Below are 25805 nucleotides of genomic sequence, written 5' to 3'. Positions count from 1 at the left end.
GCTCTGTCTGACTCCTCCCGGTTACTCCCTTTCGGGCTTCCTTCTGAGCACATTCTACCAGCTCTGTACTTGCTGAATTCCTTGAGAACCCCCTTCCCTGCTCACTCAACCGCAACTCTCTGGGAACTCCAAAATTTCATCTCCAACTTTAATTTCTCCTAGAAATGGAAAAATTAACCTAAAACATGTCCAAAAAAGAAATATATAGACACAAACATTTCTAATTTGTTAATTAGGGAAAAGAAAAAGAAGAGATAATGCTGCTTTTATTTTAACCAATAGAATAGACAAACTACTAACTGACCCAATAAAGGAAATGGGAGAAAACACAAACTTAGAAATGAGGAAATGTTTCCAGAGACCACTCTGTTCAATACTGGGTTAATGCTTTTGTGAAAAATTAAATTAAAATAAAAATTTTCCAGAAAATACTATTGCCAAGTTCATAGCACAACAGAGCATACTACCAGGGTCTGAAGACTAAGAAAACAGAAATCTGAATACTAAGGAAACAGAAATCTGAATTTCTATAAAAATTAGCATAAGCATGACCCAAGCAATATTTGAGACATACTTACACTAAAAAAGTATTGGTTCATTTTCTGAAATTAAAATTTAATTGAATGTCCTGCATTTTTCTGGGATCTCTACTAAAACAGATAAATTATTATGGAGAAACACTAGGCACTTGTCAGAAGCTTAAAACACAGCAAGATCAGATGTCTAATTTGAGTTATGTGAATTGAATTCAAGGAATGATTTCAACTTTATTTAAACTATTGCAAAGCATAAAAAGAATAATGAATTCTAAATTATTTTTATAAAGCTACAAAACACTGAAATTAAGCCTGACAGTGACAGCAAAAAAGTGTGGGCAAATCTAGTATGAATATTCATGACACAATCTTAACTGTGATATTAACAAACATGGGGAAATATTATTTTCTTTATAACTGAAAGATTTCTAAAGAAAAAAAGGTTGAAGAAAACTATCAAAAGTCATTCTATCAAGTTTTATGTGTTTTTTTCTCATTCTAACATTCCTGAATATTTTACTCACATAACTCTTAGCTATAAGGCATTGGTATAAATATATGTTACTTTCTGTAAGCCTCTCAAATTGAAGTTCGTTGTTCTAATGTACTAGTCAATGCAATTAGATAAGAGAATAAATGAGGCATCCGTACTTCAACTGAGGAAACAAAATTATTCCTGTTTTTGGACAATGAGTTGTTCACTTAGAAAAGATTCAAAAGAATTAATTGGGGAAATCCTACTACAAACAGAATATAATTCAGTTAGATGAACTAGTTTCAAAATTAATACCCACATGCAGTGGCTTTTCAGTTAACAAATAGTATTTAGCTATGAAATATAATGGAGCAAATTATCTCACTTCTAAGGTAATAAAAACATAAAACACCCAGATATAAATCTAATAAGAAATGTGTGGGACCTATTAAAAAATCCTATTACACTTCCTGAAGGACAAAAGAATAAGAATGAATTGATACAAAGACCTACCAAATACTTGGATAGGAAGATATGTAAACATACAGTTTCCCCTACCAATTCATAAACCTAAGTTCATTTCAAAATACAAAGAGGCATTTGTATAATTTGATGCTATATTAAAATGATCCGAAAACATAAATTTAGGGAGACTATATAGATTCCTGTACCTACCCAACAATTTCAGGGAGGGCATCTAAGGTGTTTATGTCTACCTTCCGACAGTAGAAGTGAGGGATAAAGGGTTAACCCAGAGATTTAATTTCTATATTATAATCTTTCTATTTTTTATTTTATAATTGAAGGAAAATATAATTGACATTATTTAGTAGGTGTATATATTACTTATATGATTAAAGGTGTAGTGATTTTAAAAGAATATTTCAATTATGTAAATGATTCTTAATCTTCACAACTCTTTAAAGACATAGAGGGGGCTTTAAACATAAAAACAATAATAATAATAACAACAAAAATAGTTACCAGAAAGTACTCAGGCCTCACCTGCAGGTTCGGGCTCAAGTTGTCTGGATTAGGGCTCTGACGTCAGCATTTTTAAAAAGCTCTCAGTGATTCCAACGTGTAGCCAGGGACTGAGAGGCCTTGCTGCCAAGGAGCTCAGGAAGGAGCTTTCCAACTTCGTCATAACCCATTGGTTATGAAATTAATTTAAATGGATTGGGAACAACATCAAATAAAACAAACAATGCACAAATCAAAAAAGAAAAAAAACACAACAATTGAATAAAAATGTGTATGTGTACTGGGTTGTGATCTTTTTGTGGGATACAGTCAGAAAGATTGGGAAATCACTGCCTGGTGTGACTCAAACATATCACAACTTCTAAAATACCTTAGCAGAGTGTCTGTGATCCTTTAAAGGCTTTTCACAGTTTAGAAATCATAATGTAATTCTGACTTTTGTTCATTTGTTGTTATTTATTAATTTATTTATTTTGGTACTGGGGATTGAACCCAGGATACTTTACTATTGAGCTATATCCCTGGTCCTTCTTATTTTTATTCTGAGACAGGGTCTTACTAAGTTACCCAGGCAGGCCTTGAACTTGCAATTCTCCTGCCTTAGACTCCTGAATCACTGGGATTATATTTAGTAGTGAAAACAGTTGTTCATTGCATATGCAAAGATCAAATATTCCTAGGTAATTATTTGTGCTTGTGTGATGAACATAGTGACTAACAAAGTAGATGCTCAAAAAAGGTTTGGTGAATGATTCCAATAATTATTAAGTGTTATGGTTTAAACACAAGGTTTCCCCCAAAAGCTCATGTGTGAGACAATGCAAGGAAGTTTAGAGGTGAAAGTCTTAACCTAATCAGCATGTTAATCCATTGGTAGGATTAACCAGGTGGTAACTAGGAGTTTGCCTAGGGTAACCTCCAGGGTGTGGCTTTGGGGGCATGCCTTTGGGGTTTTATATTTTGGCTATGAGTGGAGCTTTCTTTGCTTCCTGGTGGCCAGTTCTCCTCCACCACACTCTTCCACCATGATGTTCTGCTTCATCTCACACAGAACAAATGGAACCGGCTGTCTAGGGACTGAGGCCTCTGCAACTGTAAAGGTCAAAATAAGCTTTTTCTCTTCGAATTCTTCTTGTCAGTTCTTTTGGTCACAGCAGTGAAGAAGCTGATTAAAACATTAAGTAATATTTTGCCTAATTCTCCCTAGAACTATTTTTATAAACTAGTTTTTCTTCTCCTCACTTACCCCCAAGCACCTAATTAAATAATTACTCCAGGTAGAATACCCAAGAATGTTTGGGTAGATATCCTAGGTTTGGTATAACAATCATGGCAGAACTTTCTCCCTTGCTCACATCCTTATCCAAGAGAGGACTCTGCTTGGTTAGGGTTAGGTCATGCAGATTCTGGTCACATCCACACTATCACAGATCACACTGGCCTCAGTGTCTTGCCATGACATAAAATACTCAAGAAAGATAAAACCAGAAAGAATTTGGCTAATATGGGTTCAGCTTTGTTCAAAGTAAGTTATTTCATTGACAGGACCATATTGAAATTCAGGTCTTCAGAAAAAGACATTTTAATTCTCTACATAACCAACTTTATGTAACTGAGCAATTACTTATTGAGGTACCATGTTCTCAGCCTTGGGCAAGTGCTGCATGCAGCAAATATAGAAAAAGTATCAGAGTTGCTTAAACCAGGCAATACTAATTGTAAGTGAGAAAGAAATTCAGATTGGATGGGGAAAAAATGAAATGGGTAAAATGGAAAAGTCTTCAATTAGCTAGACACATGGGACATCAGACATAGAAATAGAAGTGCTCAGGCAGCAGCCTGAGCCCTGGATTCTAATTTGCCTAAAACCTCTTCATTAAGGGGCTTGTTCTATGTAACCTTTTACAAATCATTAACAAAATAGCCATCTCTGGGAGTTCTCTTTGAACATTAACAGGCCTCCTCTGTTCCTCCTGGCGAGTCCTTGTTGCATGATTCAATGGCTTTCTGGGCTGTCTCTACCTCATGTCCCAGGAATTACACATTTGCAAAGTTGGAATGGGTGGAGAGTGAAAATATCTATGGCATTGTTGACTTTTAGCAGGAACAAGCCAGAGGCCAGAGTGACACCAACTGGCTTCTAAAGGACCTTTCAGAGTTGAGGAGGGGGCTTTCCAATGGAGCAAATAAATATGAAGGTAAGTGGGCATGAAGATTGGAAATAAGGGAGAATGAGCAATACTTGGAAAGTTTGGAATTAAAAACCTAAAACAAAAACAAAAGCAAAAATATTAGAAGGGAGATTTAGTTCAGAAAAGGAGACACTAATGGGTGACATCCTTAGGGTCTTCAAAAATATATGGAAGATGATTTTATAGGAACAGGAGAAACCCACTGTTTTACCTGGTAAGCAGGAGCAGGAAAAAGCGAAGCTAGATCTGAAGGGCACATCTTTATTTCTCCTTTATTTATTCAATAAATAGGCATTAAGTTCCTCTTCTGTATCATCTAGTTGTTAAATATTAAATTCTATTTACCCTGCCTGCGCCTGCACTGTTCTAGCACTTAGAGAGTAGAAAATTTGACAAGTTGCCATCTTTCTCTTCAAGGGCCACGTTGAATAAGTCCCTGATGGAGCTTGTATACTTGTTTTATTGAGGGCTTTTTGAAAATGGGTTAATGAAGGTAAGCATGATCACAAGATCCACATATTCAAATCATGTTCTATTTATCTGCTACTTTAAATTCAGATCCTCATCAAAGTTGAAACAACTACAGAGTGGCTTCTGAGGAGGATGTATAGAATGAATTATTGTCTATGGAGTGATGGAAAATGGGAGCCAAATGGATTTGTGGGGATAAATGCTTTTTCACTAGCTTAAAACCAGTAAAAAATGGAGTACATAAATTGGAGCTTAAGGTTTTAAAATGAATAAGTTCTTTATTTCTTGTTTCCTCCTGAAGGCAGACATTCCAATTGTCTAGCACACAACACAGATTGAATTGTGAAATAAGTTTCTGTCAACTGGAGTCTGCTAAAAGTGGTCACATGTTCCAAATGGCTTTTCAAGTTTTGAACAACTACCCAGTCATGCAAAATTGGTCTTTCTCCCAGGAGTTCATGAGTAGTTGCTTGCTCAAAGCTCGGATCTTGACAAACTGTTATAATTTATAGACTTTTCAATTTAGGAGAATTTGCCTACAGCAAAATAAATAAATAAATACAAATAAATTGGTTTTACTAAAATTATGCATCCCCTAAGGCTAATCAATTCTCAAATTAACAGGCACCAAAATGACTCATTTAAAAAAATATGCCTTGTGGGGCCTCTGAGAACAGTTATATTGTGGGACCCATTCTAGATACCCTGTGTTGTCAGAAAGGGTCAAATCTCCCACCTTTGCACTGTGCACATTCCATCAAGATGTTTTCCTTTTTGAGTTCAGTATACACCACTCTCATATCACATGATTAACTTTTAGCTACCCTCCTGGAAAAACGAGAGAATTGAGTGTCAGTTGGGATAATTTTTATGGGACTACTGAGCATAGCTATATAAAAACATTTGTATTTAAAATTCTTATGTATGCATAATAAATATTAGAACACCATTGAGCTAAAATTAATGAGTCTGTATTTAAAATCTGGCACTATTTAAAATCACCTGCCTGATGCCAATCTCAGTTAATCACATTAGAAGTATCTCTGATTACTTCTTGTTAATTGACACTTATAATCCAGGGGGAGAAAAAAGGTCTAGAGATTTTGAGGTAACAGGTTGCTTAATGGCTAACATCAACCTGGTGCTTAGTGTATCATTCATACCTGTGAACTAGTCATTAGCAGTATGTACCGAGGACATTTCTGGGTAGAGGCTGGTTCTAGGTCCTGCAGGGTATATGAGAGTATCTCCACAGTTGACAATGGCAGAGCACCAGCAAAGACTGAGAATCAGAAAGATCTGGGTATGTGCCCCATGTGTGGTGTGACTCATGTACATAAATATTAGGGGATTCCACCAAATGACACCATCTGGCCATATTTTCTTTTAAGGTCCATGGGCCACAAAAAGGTCAAAAGGTCATTACATTAGACTCCAGACTTTTTCTTATTCCTCTATTCATCTTCATGTGTTTATGCTTTTTATTCATTATCTTTACCTACTTGAATTCATATAAAGAAGAAGTTTTATTTGATTTGTCCACAGCTACATCCCAAATGCAGACAGTGCCTGACACATAGTGAGCTCTCAATAAATATTAGCTGATTGAATAAATTAAAAAATTTCCATATGGACAGATATCAATTTGGATGGATTTTTCTGGTTCATCTGAAGGACATTTCAAAATCAATATGGATGTGTGATATATATCTGTACTTTTAGATTTAACTTTCCTAGTCTAAATAGCATGTGGGTAAATCTCCTTGAAGGTCTAGAAAGAGCAACCTCAGGTATCAAACTGATGGTAACAAGGGCTTGTGAAGGACAAATATATTCTGAAATTAGAAAAAGAAAAAAAGAAGAAAGAAAGAAAGAAAGGGAAAGAGAAGAGAGGAGAAGAAAATAAAGTTGGCTGTTCTGGAGGATAACTCCAAATTGGTTGAAAAATAAAAATAATTAGTTACCAATACCAAATAACCTGTCTGAATGAGTTTTCTGTTAATAAATGATTTTTTGACTGGTTTGTTGATTGTTTTTGTTAGAAAGGCCAGACCAAAAGAAGTTCCAATTGCTTCTTCTTGGAAAAAAACAAACCAAATCAAACCACCGCTGCCTTTTCAAGTCGGCTGTCAGAAAGGTTCTAACCTCAGATTATGGGATCATTTATAGAGAATTAGCCACCTCCATGGAAGCCAGGTGCCATGCTTCTCCCACTGATTCATCTAGCCAGCTTCTGAAGAGGTGCTCGCATCCTTGGATGGTCTGTGGGCTGAATGTTTCCACCCATGGTTCATGTCTTGGCCACTTATTCTCCACCTCAGTAGTGCTGGAGGTGGGGCCTAGAAGGGGGTGATTCAGGACTTTCCCTTCACAAATGAATTAAAGTCATTGTCATGGGATGACTTTTTTGTTAAAAAAGAAACTGTGGACCCCTCTTGCCCTTCTGCTTTCCACCATGGGATGATGCAGCAAGAAGACCCTAAGCAGACACTAGTGCCTTGCTCTTAGAATTCCTTATCTCCAGAACTGTCAGAAATAAATTTCTATTGTTTCAAAATTACCCACTCTGGGATATTTACAAAACAAATGAAGACAAATAAAGACCCTATAAAAAACCCTATTATTTATTTTTTTTAAAAAAGAAGCCAATCTTGGTCAATAGTTCTTGGTATATTTTTTCTACTGAAAGACCTTTGAGATCCCAGAATTTCACAGTAAAATACAGGCTCCTGGTTTCCCAAATAATCCCCGTGCATATTCAATAGAACCACTATTAGATACAGTTCAATGATTGCAATTCAACCCATTGTGGAGACATCCGGGTTTAACCTGGGATTTCTCAGTACTTTGTGTTTTTCATGCATCAATTTGCCTTGATGCCTAAATTTCCAAATCAAAGGGAACACAATCTAATTTCAACCTGAAGTAAATGGAAAATTGATGGGTGCTGCCTTGTTGGAAAAATGTAGCACAAAACAACTTGTCTGATCCTGTGAAATAGAACCATTTGGAGAAAAATAAATTAACTCTATTTTGAACTCAGAGTCTCATTTCTCCCACTTTTACCTTCCATTCTCTTTTTAGTGGTGTTCTTAGACTATTTTGCCCCACATCTCTTCTCTCTGCCTTTTCTTTCTCTCTGTGTCATTCCTGTGTGCCATTAGTAAGCAATGACTGGGATACTGCAGTGTTGCCCCTCTAGGCCCTGCAGCCCCAGGGGAAAGACCACATGTTCTCACCCTCATTCTTCTGAAGCTAACTCTTCACAGCTGCCTGGAAAGTCCTCCAGATGTCCCTGTACATTCCAGCCAGGATGTACAGCTGTGGCAGCAGGGGTATATTTTATTGATCACTGGATTCAAGATCCATTCCTAAAGAAAAGGACTATGTGGTGCAGAGACTTGGAAGGAGACAATTGCATTGAAAAATCAAATCTCTGATCCCCAATTCACCCAGTGGCTCAGTCAGCAAATTTACTTGTTTGACTCTGAAGTTTGAGTTGAGCAGTTTACTTTTTAAAAATGTTCAGAGCATCATTTCAAAGAGTCTGTCTGTCCTAGCTTCCTACTGCAGCTAGAAACTGAAAGGGAGACAGAGGCCAAGAAAGCATAAAAAGAATGTATTTTTAACAGAAGATTTCATCTGAATATATTCTTTATTAATAAATTGATTCATAGGAAGAATATAAGGATTTTGAATATTCAAGAATCTATTAACAAATATATTCTTCATAAATGTATTTATTTATAAGAAGAGTTAAATTTTTGAAGAGGAAAACATTTATAAGAGAATATATCCATGAAGAATATATTCTCAAATGTTAAGAACACTTCATATTCAAATTAATATCCTTCAGTCCTGGGAATGGCAGAGACAAACTGAATATTCCTTAACATGATATAAAGCAAAAGTCAAATGAATAAATGCGGGAAGTTGGTTATTTATTAGGTGGTTGAGAAATGCTACTAGATCACGCAGCTGGTCAGATCCAGGATGTAGGATTCAAACTCTGACCTCACTCCAAAGCCCAAGTACTTTCCACTATACTTCACGGCCCACAACTCTTATCCTACAAACAATGACTCATCCCAGAAATCCCAGCATGTTTGAAAGTCAACACTCAGCAAGGGAAAGGTGTTAAATCTCAGAATTTTGGATTACCAAGGAGTCAGTGTCTTGTGCTGTTACTCTTGGAAACTCTTTCAATATGTGGGTTATTTAAGGTCAAGGTGTCTAATCACAGAGGGAGTAAAGAAGTACTCAGAGATTGTTAAGGATAGGCTTTTTTTCCGAACATCCTAGGGTTGCTGGAAGTAAGAAAAATTTATATTTGCAAAATGTATCTTAAGTCACAGGTATTCAAAGACTACAATCTCAAAAGTCCTAAGCTTTCTTAGGATTCTTGCTAATGATCTGATTTCCAGCATCATAATGTGTACTTATGATGTGCTGTACGAATAGTCCTCTGGGGGACCTCTTTCTAATAACCTAGAAGTCTGTATTTCTTAAAGCCCTGTTGGGATGCTTTTGCTTTCTCCCTGACTCAACCCATATTCCAGATAGGAATTCAGAAGAGAGACCAGGGCCCGTGTCTCCACACCCTCTGCACCATTTCTGGATGTGGCTTGAGGCCTGGTGGTGGTGGCATGGTGGAAGTGGTCCTCCCAGCGGAGTGCAAGATTTCACTCTGAACATTCCAACCCCTTCTGGAGAGTATTAGGAGAGGGGAAGGAGGCTGGTTGGAATGTAGCCAGAAGAAGATGGAGCTGAGTCCAGAATAGTCCATGGTCCCTCAGCAGCATCCTGGGCCTCTGGCAGGTAGTCACTCCAAGAGAAGTGGGCCTTCTGGAGTTGGCAACTGCTGGTCAGGTTTGACGCAAACTGAAAGGGTTTGTACAGGGTAGATTCCAGGTAGCTGGGTCTGCTGTCAAAGAAATGAATTTGCCATGCTCTTGTCTGATTGATAACTACTTAATAGCTGCCATCAGGCATCAGTACCTTATACTTATATGCATGCATGTAAGTACCCCCCAAAATCAAATTTAAAAAAAACCTGGTGTAGTTATTTTTTCTTATTTTATAAAGAAGTTACATCTATCGCGGAAGGTGCAGAGCTGGGATTTGCATTTAAATTCTATTGGCTTGCTTCATTCATCAATGCAACAAATAATTTACTGTTATGCCAAGTGCAGGGAATCAGTGAAGAACATGGCCAATGTAGACTTTATCCCCACAGATCTACCAAACTAGTGGGGACAGACAAGTAATAACAATGAAGAGTGCAGGGCAATAAACGGGGAGATGCCACCTGCTGTGGAGCCAGGGAGTCAGTTGGGTGGTTCACAGTTAAGGTGCTAAGAGAGACTACTGAGGAAGTCAGGGGTAGAACACCCTAGGCAGTGAGATGGGCAAACATAATGGTGGGAAGTGGAAGAGCAGCATGAATTTGGAGGAAGGTATAGTATAAACCAAGCACAGAATATTAAAGAAAGAATAAAGGGAGAGGACAGAGGGCTGGGTGGAATGTCTGCAGTGTACTGGGGTCAGCAGGGACAAGCTCTCAAGAACTGAGTATGCACATTCTTCCTGATTCCACTGTTGTCTAGTTATACCACAGGATGAACAGAGTCAGAGAATTTCAGCTTCTTAGCTTGGGCTCTACTCTGATGAGGGCATTGTTCACTCAGGTGAGAAGATCTGAGTTCCCTTTTGTTTTGGAGGTGGAGGGGTACCGAGGATTGATCTCTGGGGCACTCAACCACTGAGCCATATCCCCAGCCCTATTTTGTATTGCTTAGTGCCTTGCTTTTGCTGAGGCTGGGTTTGAATTCCATATCCTCCTTGCCTCAGTCTCCAGAGCTACTGGGATTACAGGCATGCGCCACTTCACCCAGCTTGAGTTCCCTTTTGATTATGTTAAGACTGACGTTGGCAGAGTGGGGTATCCTGCAGGTGACAGACACCTTGATCTATCTCTGTCTGATTATGTTGTCATCCGGAAACACCAGTTCCTTACCAATTTTGCTTGGTGACATTTGTCCTGGTCTAGGTCCTACTGTTGAAATGACATACATATAATATACAAGCCAGGTCTTCCATGGAGCCTACACACGGACCAATTTTGAAGTTCCTATTAATTAAAAAAATCTTCAATTTGATCTCTTAAATTATTAAGACCTAAACCTATTTCCCTAAACCATATCCCAAGGAACAAAGTCGTCCAATTGGCTGACTTAACTGGGTAATACACACAGAAAATCAACTTTTGCTCCTGCATGGCTGGGGAAAGCCAGCCTGTGGTGTGGGTACTGGTTATAATGACACACTCAGTAAAGGCAGGGAGATGTGGAATTTCTTTTATCTGTTTATTATCATTTAAAATATATTAAAATTTTAACAGCAGAAGCAGGAATTTTAATTGCACAGGGCAGTCTACAAAAAGCAAAACAAAACAAAATACCACAGAAACAAAATTTACATAAACTGAAAATATATTAAACTTACATTTAGGTAAAGATCTGAACAAATGTATGCATATTTCTCAGAGAAGAGTTTTTCTTTAGTGACCTAAAATTTGGGAAATTCTGTAAGCGGAATTAACTTTCTTAAGCTGTTAACATTCTTAAGGAAGCAAATGGATATGGTCAGTTCTGAGTTTTTTTTCTATGGATTCCCTTTTTTCTTCCCACCCTAAAATGAATGAATTTCCACTTCCATGAGGGCATTTGTAGCTTACTGCTCTACATGTAAGAGCTTTAAGAAGCTAAGAAAGAGGTATTTGCTTTTTATAACTGTGGGATCAACTCCATACAACTTGGGTCTCTGATACGATCAATTATAAAACACAAATAAAATCTGATAATGAATCAGAATTTTTCAAACAAAGAACAGACACTGAGCTCCCTACCTTAGAAATCTTCCTTTCTAATGGCAGGGCTCTGTAAAAGTGTACACAGGGCCTAGGTACTTTTTATACAGATTCGACAGAATGCAGGAAAAAACCAGTTCTCCTGAAATCTCCACCAAAATGGGAGCAGGAGGATTTCAGGGTGGGTGTCATCTAGCCTACTAGCTAATGACAGTGTTAGGAAGGGGACCCCAGGAGTCCCACATTGGTGGAGGCTCCTCAGAAGGGTCTCATCAGCTTTTGGAAGTGTCCACCCAACTGTTCTCCCATGACTCCTGGGCACGTTCCTTTGTGTAGGCTCCTGGACACCTTACGGCTATCAACAAAGAAGTGGTTAAAGGAATAAAAAAGAGAATTCGTGAATTGCAAAATCATGTGCTTATTTTTTAAAGAGTTACACTTTCCTGAGTAAAGTACACAAAAGCCTCACAGGAAGTCTTTAAAGTGCCAGGCCTTCAACCAGCAGGGGTGAGCCAAGCTCAGATGTGGTTCTGGTGAAAACACTAACAATGTATTGACGCATCTGCTTTCCTGATATTGTACCACTTGAGAGACTTGTGCTTGCAAGATGGAAAAGGTCTTCTTTGATGGTGAGGGAGGGACATAGATGTATGTGTGGGCTTCTTTGGTCTGTTTGTTGCAACACATCGGAGCAGAAAAGATCCCACCAAAGATAACCACTCCATAAACCCACACTTGTGCCTGAGCCTCTGAGTCTCTGGCACTCCATCACTCTTCGAAATCCTCTACACATGAACCACAGACACTTGAAAGGGTCCAGATTAAATATGGATATGACCATGGGGACAATAAAATCAAATTTATGGGTGCCAGTTTATTGCTGGAAGAGTATAGGTCCTGGCACTGGCACTAGTTCAGAAGCACCTTTACCCTGTGACGTCTTGGCCTGCGACAGTGTCTTCTGTGAGGTCCTGGGAGGTCCTGAACATCAGGATGGAGTTGTAGATCTTCAGTGCCGGACCCAGCTTGATCTTCATCACTCTGACAATGTCTGTCTGTGTCAGAAGCAGGAAGGCTTTGCCATCGATCTGCTGCAAACAGATAAACAAACACAAATTAAAATATCCTGCCATTAAAATTTGGTTACCCACTGGGAACTCCTGGGTGCTGAATGTGAGACCAAATCATCAAGGCCTCCCTGGAGAGCTCGTCAGTGACAGAAAAGGACTTGTCCCTCGTTGGGCTCAGGCACACCCATTCATCAACTCCATCTCCTCCTAGGACTTAGGACTAAAGTTATTTTGAAAAGGTGCCCGCTATATTGAGTAAGAATTCCATATACACAAATTTCCCAGGATGAATTTCTGTTGTGGGTTTAAAAAAATCTTAGTCTGAATTTGTATCAACAGCTTTAAAAGTAATGCCACATAAATCTCCAAGAGGCTTTTTTTTTTCCTGAGAGAATAATATGCAATGTGAATACTATAGTATTACTTATAATAGTGAAATACTGGACACAATCCAGGGTTCCAATAAGAGCAGAAATAAATAAATTATAGTATGGCCATAGGATGGGACACTAAGCAGGCACCCAAATTTACTTCTCAATGAAACATTTAATGATCTGGGAAATATCATGAATTGTTAAGCAATAACATAGTATACTGACACAAATCTCAATTTTATTTTTTAAAATTAAATCTACATAAGCACATGTATACATATGTATATTTAAAATATTTGAAGTTTTACATCAAATGTTAACAGAAGTTGTCTTTGGCTGGTGGAATAATGATTGGTTTTTATTTTCTCTTTTAAATTTTCATATACCTTAAGTTTATAAATATTTTATTTATTTGCCTTAAAAACGTATTTTAAAACTAACTCAGAATGATTCCTGGCTTTAGATGACAATCTAATGTCCAGAATGAGTGGTGACAGATGTATTAGTAATTGTGTGTGTGTGTGTGTGTGTGTGTGTGTGTGTGTGTGTGAGTGATACTGGGGATTAAACCCCAGGGATGCTTTACCACTTAGCTATATCCACGGTCCTTTTTAATTTTTTTTTTTTTGAGACAGGGTTTTGTTAAGTTACTTAGGGCTGCTAAGTTGCTGAGGATGGCTTTGAACTTGAAATCCTCCTCCCTCAGCTTCCCAAGTCGCTGGGATTATAGGAAAGCATCACTATATATCTGGTTGTATTAATGATCTAGATCATGGGAAATTGTTACACAATGTAAATATATGCATAGTAAATCATCATGTTGTATGTCTTGAATGTATTCAATTCTTATTAGACAATTAAATATTTGTAAATAGAAAAGTACTTTAGTCTGAAGTGTGATTGCTTTCTGAGTCAGTAATGTTGAATGGCCACCATGGAGACTGCTTGTTCACAGCTTTTAGGGGCCCTGGGGACCTCAGAGGCTGCTTGAGAGTCTTAACCCTATGTCACACCACTTAGGTACAGCCTAAGCTCAGTCAAATTCTGGCTCCAGAACCACAAAAACAGGAATGCAAGGGGTTTCCATGCTTGCAACACTTCCATGAACCTAGAGCCATGGTTATAAGCCTTTTCAAATTTCATAATATAAACCCCTTTGAATCCATGTCTCACTGACACTGGTGATTCTTACAGTGGAAGGAAGACCCTGGGTGGGGTTTAAACATTTCAAGTCTTAAAAGTTTGGAAAAGCTTCCTGTGCATTTATGATGTATTGAAGACTTGTCTACATAGCAAATACTAAAAGCAAATACTTTCCCCAGGGGCTAAAGAGCACACACCACATGCTCCTTCCATCCCTCATGGGTCTGGCTCTAGCATTTTCAGGCAAAAATTACTGCCCATGTAGCCAGTTGTCCTGAGCATCAGGTGATGATGGTGATGGTAACAGCTAACATCCCAGGAGCTGTGATAACCTATTATGTATTTGAGTCTCCCAATGACTCTGTAAGGTAGATGAGGAAACCTGGAATTATAAGCTTACCACATGCCCATGACCACACAGGTCCTAAGAGGCAAAACTGGAATTTCAGGCAGAGCTTGTTGGACCCCAGAGGAGACCTTCGGCTCTATGTTGCTGCCTTTTTCAAGTCCCTACAAGAACTAGGCTATAAGCATTAAACCCACTGATTCTAATATTTAAAGGTCCTCTCTCTTAAGTCTGTTTCAGAGGGGAGGGATGAGAGAGTTTAAGTGACCTGAGCATGTACAGTGTTAGCCAGGAAGGACTAAGCTGGAGTAACTGTGTCACAAAGGGCTACTCTTTCCTTCTCACCATGCAGACTGACTCAGGGACAAGGTGGGTAACGCAGACAGTAGACTATATGTATGAGGTTGGGTCAGCTGTGCCCAAGCTGTGCTGCACTCAGGTGGAATCAAGAGAACCTCACATTTCATCGGCAGCTACTTAAAACAATGCCATCTGACCCTGATCTGCTGGGCTCCAAGAGGACCAGGACCCAAGACCCCAAGAGTGCTTCCCTTGAACCATGCATACTCTGCACTCAAGAGGGAGAGAGGTGTGTGGTGCTTTCTAGAGTCTCTATATTGTAGTTTTCTGGCAAGTTCTAGAGCAATGACTGAGGCTTTGGAATCAGGTGTATATGGGATACAATCCAACTCTGCTCTTTTCTTGTTATGCCTGGCCCTCCAGAACCTGAACTTCTTCATGGTAAACTGTCATCATAGTGTTTTGAGAAACAAAATATAATGATTATAAGTGGCCAGCACCGCATGGCAGGCCTCCAATAGTCACTGCCATTATTATTTGCATTATCATTCTATTGTTGGTACAACAGTCTTCTCTGTGGCCCATATGGCTACGGGTACTAATTTCAGGAAAAATGTTAAGCAGTTTAGAAAATTCCCAACCAAGGGGAGGCAGGAGGCAGAGATCTCACTGGATTCTGTGACTTCTCCATGTCCCTCTTGAAGCAGATGCAGGCAGGGATAACAGGATGGCCCCACTCCTACGTTTGGAGCAGAGTCCCTTCTACTTTCTGGTAGGAGTCCCAGGGGAGGATTCCTCTCTTCCCCCAAGGTGGCCTCATACAGAGCCTTCATGATTAATTATCTTGTTCATTTACTCTTTCACCAAATAGTATATTTATGGAGCACACTGTCTAAGCTGAGTGCCATAGCATTCTGTGACAAAGCACAGCTAAATAAAAGAGAACCAAAGACAGCTGCTGCCCCTCTGCATCCGTCCTCCACCTACTGCTGTGCTCCTCTCCTGCTGGCTCCCTTTTCTCTTGCCTCCCCAAACTGCTCTTATTTATACTTAACTAAACAGAAATAAAGCACTTTGGGGCCAGAAGTATGGAAATATATCTAATTTTTACATTTCTTACCTCTTTCTTGAAGCACTTGGCATGTTCTTCACAGCCCAGAAGAGACTGTACAAACTCAACCACCTACAGTGCAAGATGAAAAGCCTAATTTAAGACACACACCTGAAATAATTTGGGGGTTGTAGTAATTCAATGTGTGAGTAAAATATACTTTGAATCCTTCAAACACTTGGGACTTAAATAGTAACTATCAATTCACATTAGCATTTGTCAGCTGAGAAATTAGACCTGCCCTCAGTGTCTTTTCTATCCTCTGGTCACCAGGCTGATCTATACAGGGTTATGGTTATAATGGCGGCAGTGATGGCCTCTATCTGAGTGGGGCTCTGGCATTCTAGAAGCTTCTTGCAGCTGAACCTCCTGACCACTCTCCAATGTCAGAGAGGGCATGGAACAGTGGCCTCATTCAGCAATTATCACAAGGACCACTGTCTTTGTAGGCAGACTTGATGGCAAGGTCCCCTCTTACTCACTGCTGAGACTCCAGCTTCTTACCTGGTGCCAGGTAGCCTGCAAGAAATTGGTAAATCTATGCTGAGATGGATTCCCAATTAAACAACCATGAAACCGAAGCCCAAAGAGGTTTAACGACATGCCCAAACTCACACATGGCCAATGGGTAGCAGAGATGTTTTGGAACCTGGGTTTTCTACCCCCAAATCCTGAGTTCTGGAGGAGTCTCTTCAACTTGACTTCCTACTTCTCTTTTTCACCCCTTCTCTCTCCCCATGTGCCCCATGTTCCTTTTAATAAAAATAAAAGAACTCTGTCAAGGATGGACTGTCAGCTCAGGAAGCCATGGACCTGTCTCAACAGACACTTTAGGGGAGCAGCTTGAACAGACATGATGAAATGTAGACTCCTAACAAACCCAAATAGCTCTGGCTATTTCTAGCTAGGTTTGGCACAGTCTCAGCAGGGGAGGAATGGAAGCAGGAGCACAATAGTAAATGGAATTGTGGGAGTGAGATTTGTAGGAGGAACTGCCTGCTTGCTTGTTTTTTCCTTCTTGGCTCTCTCCGTGTTGACTGAGTGGTAAGTGCTCACCCTGTCCCTCTCCTGGTCTCACAGGGACAGTATGGAGAGGGCTGCAGAGCTCACAGCCTTGTACCAACAAGTTCCACCATCATAGCGTCCTGGGTGCAACAGCTCCCTCTGAACCCCTCAGGAGAAGTCGGCAGATGCTGCTCCCCTAGGTGCAGAAGAGCACCAGGTGATGCTGACCCAGGTTCTAGAATAGTCAGGACCAATGGCCTAGACATATCCCATAGCTGCACACCTGAGTTCTGTCCATTGGTCTCACAGTCACGTTTGTTCTGTGGTAATACAAAGCACTCAGAATACCTTCTTGTGGGGGGGCAGTGGGCATGTTGGCATCTGCTTACTCACCTCTGGCACCACAAGTCTATTTCATCATGGGTCCCTTTGCAATCATCCTTCTGGAGTGTGAGGTGATAAGGACTTAGAAAGTCCCTCCAAAACTAGCCATCATGTTGTATGCACTGGCACCTCCCAGACCCAGGGGCTCTGGGATGAGTGCCCATGTACTCAGGGAGCTGTGGTTCTTAGGATAACAGGCCCAGTTCACTCAGACCCTGGGGCTCTGGAGCACAGGTAGAGGAAACTGAGGGTTTGCTGAGTTAATTTGTTTGTCTTTTTCTAGGTAAAGAGGATGCAGAGAGCATGTGTTCAGCATCTGCAGGGAGCAGGTGAAAGTTATGGAAGGCTCCTGGTCAACTGGAACTCAGGTGACAGGAGTTTTGATGGTAGCTGAGGTGGAGCCCCTAACAGGTCTCTGGCCCCAGACATGGGGTGTCTCCACCCTTTCCCAGGCTACTGTTCTGGTTCAGCTGTCCTGACCCTGGCCACATGTGAGGCTTTGTGCTGGGGGCTGGACGGGCTGCACCTGTGAGTTAATGGTTCAGTGTGTGATGGGAGAAGAGAAGGGATGAAGTACAACACTCTTTCTCATACTATGACACATGGTCAAATGTGTGACCCTCCCTAGGAGAAGTATGAAGGCACAAGCTTTTTCAAGGGAAGACTGCATCCAGGTGGGAACATCATGAAGGATGGGGGTCCCTGAGGTGGTCTGATGTAAGCTCCCTCTTCCCATGGTGGCAATTTGGGGTGGATGTGGATAGAAGACCTTTCAGGTATTGAGAATCACAGGAGGCAGCCCAGAAGCAGGGTCACACAGGGTGGGTGGGAGCAGCAGTGAAGGGTCCAGGTCAGCTGGCATTGAGGAGGGCGAGGGGAGCAGCATCAGGAAAGGCAGGGGTGGCATGGGCTCAGGACATGGGTTGTATGTCCATCAGCAGGTGGCAGAAAGCCTGGCACCCTGGTTCTCCAGCCTGACCACACATTACATTCACCTGCAGAGTTTTCAGGCTGACTGAAGTCCAGGCTCAGGCCATAGAGATTGCAAATGAATGGAGCTGGACTATGTCCAGGCTCTGGTTATTTATTTTCAGAGCTCCCCAGTGGATGCTAATGTTCACTGAGGGCCCAGAAACCACAGGGCCAGAAAAACCTGGAGAGACCCAGCAGCATGTAGAAGGACTCGTGCTGGGTCTTCTGAATGGGCAGGGTGTAAGCGGGAAGCAGCAGCAGCAGCCCTGTGGGCTGGGTGAGGGCTTGGACATCCGTTCTGCATGGGGAAGAGCCTAGAGCTGAGGAGGGGCCGCAGAGGTAAAACCCCCAGAACTGGTGACAGGCTGGGTACAAGGGAAAAAGCAACCAAAGCTGAGTCCAGGGAACATGTTCAAGGGCAGGGTTTCTCAGTCCTTGGTGCACGACACCTTGGGTCAGATAACTGCTGTGGGGTGGTCCTGTGGATGAGGGCTATTTAACAGCAACCCTGGCCTCTACTCCTAGCTGCCACTAGCAATGCTCCCTTTTGGTTGTGACAACCAAAAGATGCATTCAGATGTTGCCAATGTCCCTGGGGGAAAATCACCCCAGGTCTTCTTCTGGGGTGGCTCTTTCACATGAAGAAGGGCTGAAGTCATCGAAGGAAAAAGGCAGAGAGAAAAGGGGGATCAGAAGTGAGCTAGAGAGCTGTGTGTCATCCTGTCTCACTCAGGAGCTGTGGTGGGGGAGTCATGTCAGCTGTAGGGACAGTGGCCTCCTTGTGGGATAGAGGGGCTCTTACATACTTGCTCAAGAGCGTCTGTTCACAGCAGAAGTGCTGCAAGAGACTCTGATGGTTTGCTATGTTAAACTGCCCTTTTTTGGACAAACAATGAAACAAGAACTCTATTCCCCTCCTCAGTACTCTTAGCCAAGAAATCACTGTCCCTGTCAAGGTAAATTGGTTTTTTTAATGGGAATAAATAATGTGTTAAACCAAAGTGTCAACAGAGCAGAGTGAGGGCTGTGAAAATGGCGGCCTCCTCCCTGCAACTTTGCCCTGGCTCTCCAGAGGCAGCTGGCCATTTGCATCTGCCCGGCCCACCACCTCTCTCAAACTCTGCCTGTTCAGAGAGACTTTCACATTCTGTTTCCCAAAAGTAAAGAACAAGTTCCATGAAACCTATTGAGGCAGACTATTTGGCTAAGAATGTAAAAGATATCCTTGAGTCAGTATTATTAGTTGGTATTTATTTCCCCTAAAAATAAATTGTATTGAGCTTTAATAGTAAGTTCATTTGCTACAGGTTTTCCACATGTAAAGTGAGCTTTTACACACAGAGAGCGATATCCAAAGGTTTTCCTCTCATTCTCCCCTTCAAAGAAAGTCTTTTTTGTTCCCTTCAAGTCTGTGGTAAAATGTGGATAGCTACTCAACATGATAAAATTCTATGAGAGAGGAGTGTCCATTTGTCCTCTGTCCACAAAAGGACAGCTGTGGGATGGGTCTGCTATTTCAAAGTAGCAGCAACTCTGTTGGAGACCAGTGGTAGCCCAGGGTTTGGCTATGGCTGTAGGGAGCTCCCCATGGTGTGGAGCTGACATGTGGGCGTGTGCCCTTGGCTGTGACTGTGGAGGCTGACACACACCATTCTCTACGCTGTCAGGAACACAATGTCCTATGGCCAAAATCCCCGCTTTGCTTTGGAAGGACACTGAGTAAGTTAATTGTAGGTATGAGACAGCAGTCTGGGAAGACTAAGAAGGATGACACTGCCTGGGTTCTCAGATGAGCCCTTCACTGTACCCAGCTCACGTCCCCCCCACGACCTACTTTCTAGGCCTCCTCTCCAGAGCGCAGCAGGCCTTTGTTCCGCAGTGGGGCTGCTGCTTCCTTCAATCTTCCTGGATGGTGGTGTTCTCCCTTGCTGAGCCTGGAGATGTGTGCCTGATTGTACTAGCTAAAAGTCCACTGGGGACCATGTTTCCAGTCTGAGTCTCATTTTTTAACAGCACGGTTTATTTGCCCTTTTTTAAGGGCTCAATTGTGAAGGCTGCTATGCTTAGCTAGCAGTACCCTGAATTTTTCAAAACACTCCCTCCTGTGTAAAGTCTGCTTTTAAAGTGACTGCCATCTTTTATAGTTAATGAACATTTAGGGAGCACTTGGTTGAGGCTCAGGCCATTTATATGGGGTGCTTTAAGAAGTATTTTAAGATATAAGAGACGCCAAGTATAACTGAGTCATACCTGCAGTGGTGAATGTGCACACAACGCTCACAGCCTGCCCAGATGTGCTTAGACACACACCTGGCAGGAACAGACTATGTAAAATTCACCTGTCCTTTCACTCACTCACTCAAACATGCATCAGACACCTACTCTGAGCAAGATAGTTTTCTGTGAAGATGTAAAAAGATAAAAATATTTTAGTTCTTACTCTTAGGAGTTTATACTTCTGAGCAGGATATTTCCATGGTCCAGAGTAAGAAATAAACTTACACTGACCATAATTTAGTGTGAGCTCACTCCCATCTCTAACAGAAGTTTCCCAAAACAATAACCTTTGTGATGCATTGTGTACTGTCATCTATTCTTGCCTTCCATTTCATAGCCACTAAATTGACTTCACAGCTTACCTATGCTTTGAAAAACACTGTGGTGGGAGAGACAGCCACGGTGATAAAGGAGTTGAAAGCCAGTTCACAGCTCTGGGAGTGTGACAAAGGCCCTGCATTGGCTCCTCTTCACAGGTAGCATCACGCAGAGCAGAGGCCTTTCTCCTAGGCCAGGGTGGCAGACAAAGGGAACCTTCTCTCTCTTCTTTTCTGCTATAGACACTCATGTTAGGTCTCTCTGAATGGCACTTTATGCAGGATGCCCAAGTTCTTTTAAGCGCACCCCATCCTCGGCTACTGAGGCTCCCCTATGACCATCACTAACAAAGCACAAAAGCAGCTCCAGCCCCCAATGATCCTGCTTAGACCTGCACTGCCTTTTCAAATCACCCTCCTCAACTGCCATTTCACTGTGGCATCAGAGCAGCCCCACATGCCACTGTTGGTGGGCACCCACTAAACACCCTGATGTGGACTTCCTTTGGAGAGCTACCTTATTTTCAAAGACACAAACAGGATACAAACACAAAGCCTGCATTTTCAATCCATCAAAGATCATTCTTGAGGACCTATTTCAGGGCTAAGAGAAGTGCTATAGTACATAAAGATATAGGAAAGAAATTTAGGATGTGTTCCTTATCTTCAAGGGCATCTTGTTAGGATGATATCAAGGTTGATATAGAGTCAACACGAGGGAATGAGGAGAAGGTTGCCTCTGGAATGCCTCCCTGGTGGGAGTCTTGGTTACCAAAGCATCAGGAAGTGCTGTAAGTAGGAGCATTTGATGCCAGGCTCTTGGCCTCTCTGATGGCTGTTTTGCTTAATTTATAAATTCTCTAAGGTCTTTTCCAGCAATAAAAGGCCGAGATTGCACACAAACCCATTACAGAACTCAAGAACTGGGATCTTGCCTTCCCAAAAGTCCTTGGTAGCAGCCTCAGCCTTAGCCTTTCTCCTTGATCTTCCTTTTGAGATCTTCCCAGTCCTAATGAGACTTTTTTTTAGTCACCTTCCAACTTTGTTTTAATGTTAAGTGCCAAACTTGAAATTTGTCAGATCAGACACCTGCCTCCCATTTCCTATTTACTGCTTGATGCTCCCGTTAGGGTTCCTGTTCTTTTTGCTATCATGCAAAGAAATAAATGAAAGCTCTCCCTCCTCCATTAATAAAAACACATATAGTGCATGATTTTTCCAAATCTCCTGAAGTCCAACTCTGCAGTCCCAGCCAGGACCCTGGAGCTGAACCTGCCATCTGCCCTGATGCACGGAAGGTCCATGACTGGCCTCCCTGTGATGCTTCTCCAGGGGCTCCCTCCAGCTCCCCCTCGGGCTCCCCTCTGCAGCTCCACTTCCCCTGCGCCTTCTATCTGAGCCCCTGTCCTCAGTTTTCAGAGCTGTCTCTGGGAGCACTGACTTGGTGACTCTCCCCCACCTGTGATGGCAGTGCCTCATGCTTCCCTATGTTGTCCCCCTGCCCCCAAACTGGGTCCTTTCCCCAAAGTTTCACTATTCTGACAGCTCTGGCATTTCCCAACTTCTTGGGCCTTCCAACTCTCACATATTATTATCCTAATTAAGTACTAAACTGTGTAGTGCTGAGACTATAAATGGAATCACATTTGGCTGGTTTCACTTTTTCATCTTCTATGTCTAATCCACTTATCTGTGCTGTTGCTTTTGCCTTTAAAACATCTACTGAAGTTAGGTTCTTCTTGTGGTAGCACCAGGTCCAGACCCTAATTTTTCCACACCAGGAGCATGCTGGTGACTTCCTGGTTGTCTCCCTCTCCTTAGCTTCTGCCTCTTTCTGCAGATGTGTCATACTCATTTCCCTGAAATATCATATTCACAAAGTGACTTTATGCCCCAAACCTAACATGACTCCAGCTGCCAAATGAGCCATGCTCACTCCCCACCTGGCCTCTGAGGCCTTTCACACCTGATCACCTTTCCCTGTCTGAGGTTACTTTCCTTCATGCCCAGGTCTGCTGTTTGCATGGTGAACCTGATTCTGACAGTGTAGCCTTAAGCAAGCCACTTAGTCTCTGACTGTCTCAATAACTCTGTCAAATGGGTGAAATAAAAGTCTCTCTCTTACTATCACTATATTAATAAAATTTTTTGATGACATAAGGGTCCAAGAGTTAGGAAACTAGGAAGAGAAGAGGAGCCACTCTCAGACTTACTTCCTAGATGTAGAGTTTCAAATAACAAGTTTGAAAGTTAAGAATAAATGACATGCCATTGAATCCTCAGTTGGACTTTCCATTGTGTGTGGTGTTGCTCCAAGAAAAAAACCATACATGACTTGATAACAGAAACACAGGTTTTAAACTTGTGGTTTGGAGCTGAGGTTTACCCTGTAAACTTATGGAAATTCATAAATAAGAGGCAGACTTGGGACACCCTTTAAGGAGCAAGACCACATTTTAGCTGCTCTTCCAGATACACAGCCAGTTCCTGGCACATTTCAGGTTAACTCTCCATGACCAGCACCATCCAGGCCTTTCAAGAATGGAAGGAGAGGTAGGAAGTCCTGCATCCTGGGGAACAATGGCAGACGACTCTGTTACTGCCAAAGGATGCTGAGCACAGAGGAATCTGCAGGTCTATGACGTGAAGAGACTGGGAGGAGTGAAAACAAGGACCTCAGTCCAAAACTACAAAGGATGGCCTAAACCATGAGTAAATGAAGGTGACTGTAGGAAGTGCTAGGTGAACATTTTGTGACTAATTTAACTCCAGTTGTAGCTCGAATCTTGCCCTCTGGGTTTGCTTCATTGAAATAAAAAGTTACTCAAGGCCTAACTAGGGAAACATACCTTTATCAGAAAGACATTCCATCAAACAGTGTACTCCTTATAATAACATTGCTTTAAATATGAAGTAGTTCTATAGCATTATAGCAAGCAATTGGGTTTAACTGATCCTTATTAAAAACCAATACTGTAAGGCATATTTATATTAAAATCTGATCCAGCTCTTCCTTCTGTGCAGCATCTTATACAATGTTGAGCATCTTATACAAGCACTTTAAAAATCAACCTAAGGGTGATCCAAGATGGTGGACTAGAGGGTGACTGCATCTCCAGTCACTCCAGAACCCAGGATTCAAGAAGGGGAGGCATTGAGAGACTCGGACTAAAACAGAGCCACGGGTGAGTCTCCCCTACCGGGTGAAGCTCGGCCTGGGTTGCAGGCCCAGATAGAGGTGGCTTATCAGAGTAGGGCAGGGCAGCTAGAGTCTTCCCCAGGCAGCCCTGTGCAGTCCAGCAGTAGGCTCCTCCCACACGGCCAGCTTCTCCAGCTTCTCAGAGCAGGCCCCCCAGTGAGAGCCTTTCTGAATAGAACCAGCTCCAAGTCCCGGAGCCAGCACAGCAAGCTACGGCCTGCAAGCAGCTTCAGGGACCAGGACAGGGTAGCCAGGGACTTCCCCAAGCAGCACGGTCCCCTCTGGCGGGAGGCACCTTTCAAGGCTAGCTTCTCGGAGCAGACCGCCCAGTGAGAGCCTTTCTACACAGAGCCAGCCACAAGTCCCCGAGCCAACAGAGAGCTCCGACCCGCAAGCAGCCTCTGAGATCAGGACAGGGCAGCCAGAGACCTGGAGAAGTCTCCGGCCACGGGCTCTTTCAACGGGACGATCCAAGATGGCGGACTAGAGGGTGACTGCTTCTCCCGTAGCTCCAGAACCCAGGATTCAAGAAGGGGAGGTATTGAGAGACTCAGACTAAAATAGAGCCACGGGGTGAGTCTCCCCCACTGGGTGAAGCTCGGTCCGGGTGGCAGGCACGGATGGGGCGGCTTATCAGAGCAGGGGAGGGCAGATAGAGTCTTCCCCAGGTAGCCCTGCACACTCTGGTGGTGGGCTCCTCCCACACGGCCAGCTGCTCGGAGCAGGCCCCCAGTGAGAGCCTTTCTGCACAGAGCCAGCTCTAAGCCCTGGAACCAGTAGTGGGCTGGGGGCAGCTTTCTTCGGAAGCACTGCATTATCAAGTTCCTCCAGGACTTCAGGTTACAGAAGGCTGGGAGGTGATACACTGGAAATCTACCGGGACATTATAAGCCAATAGCGGAAAACTGCAATATTTTAGAGTCCCACTGACATCTGACCAATATGAGAAAACAAGGGAAGAAAATGTCCCAAACAAATCTAGATGCTATATCAATAAAACCCAATGACAGCACAGCAGAAGAAATGTCAGAAAGGGAGTTCAGAATGTACATAACTAAAACAATCAGGGAAGCAAACGAGGAGATGAAAGAGCAAATGCAGGCATTGAATGAAGAGATGAAAGAGCAAATGCTGGCATTAAATGATCGCACCAATCAACAGTTAAAAGAGCAAATATGGGAAGCAAGAGATCATTTCAATAAAGAGTTAAAGAAACTGAAAAAAACAAACAAACAGAAATCCTTGAAATGAAGGAAACAATAAACCAAATTAAGAATTCCATAGAAAGCATAACCAATAGGATAGAACACCTGGAAGACAGAACCTCAGACATTGAAGACAAATTATTTAATCTTGAAAACAAAGTTGGCCAAACAGAGAAGATGGTAAGAAATCATGAACAGAATCTACAAGAATTATGGGATATCATGAAAAGGCCAAATTTAAGAATTATTGGGATTGAGGAAGGCTTAGAGAAACAAACCAAAGGAATGAACAATCTATTCAATGAAATAATATCAGAAAATTTCCCAAATCTGAAGAATGAAATGGAAAATCAAGTTCAAGAGGCTTATAGGACTCCAAATATACAAAATTACAACAGACCCACACCAAGGCACATTATTATAAAAATACCTAACATACAATATAAAACAGAATTTTAAAGACCGGGAGAGAAAAGAATCAAATTATATTCAGGGAGAAACCAATAAGAATATCAGCAGATTTTTGAATCCAGACCCTAAAAGCTAGAAGGGCCTGGAACAACATTTACCAAGCCC

At 41.9% G+C, this 25805-nt stretch overlaps 1 protein-coding gene across 9 annotated transcripts in view; it reads right to left on the bottom strand.

Annotated features, from left to right (window-relative positions):
• Positions 1-11061: 11061 nt before the first annotated feature.
• L3mbtl4 (L3MBTL histone methyl-lysine binding protein 4) overlaps positions 11062-25805 on the bottom strand; it is a 520509-nt gene continuing 505765 nt past the window's right edge. For all 9 annotated transcript variants that reach the window (XM_047526991.1, XM_047526997.1, XM_047526990.1 and 6 more), the window contains 2 exons: positions 15880-15942; positions 11062-12617 (listed from right to left, as the gene is read on the bottom strand). In XM_047526991.1, the coding sequence (XP_047382947.1) occupies positions 12453-12617; positions 15880-15942 (228 nt within the window). In that variant the 3' untranslated portion in view covers positions 11062-12452. The remainder of the gene's footprint in view (positions 12618-15879; positions 15943-25805) is intronic.

This window comes from Sciurus carolinensis, chromosome 15 (genome assembly GCF_902686445.1).
Source record: "Sciurus carolinensis chromosome 15, mSciCar1.2, whole genome shotgun sequence".
Taxonomy (NCBI): Eukaryota; Metazoa; Chordata; class Mammalia; order Rodentia; family Sciuridae; genus Sciurus; species Sciurus carolinensis.
This window is presented reverse-complemented; position numbering and strand designations above follow the sequence as displayed.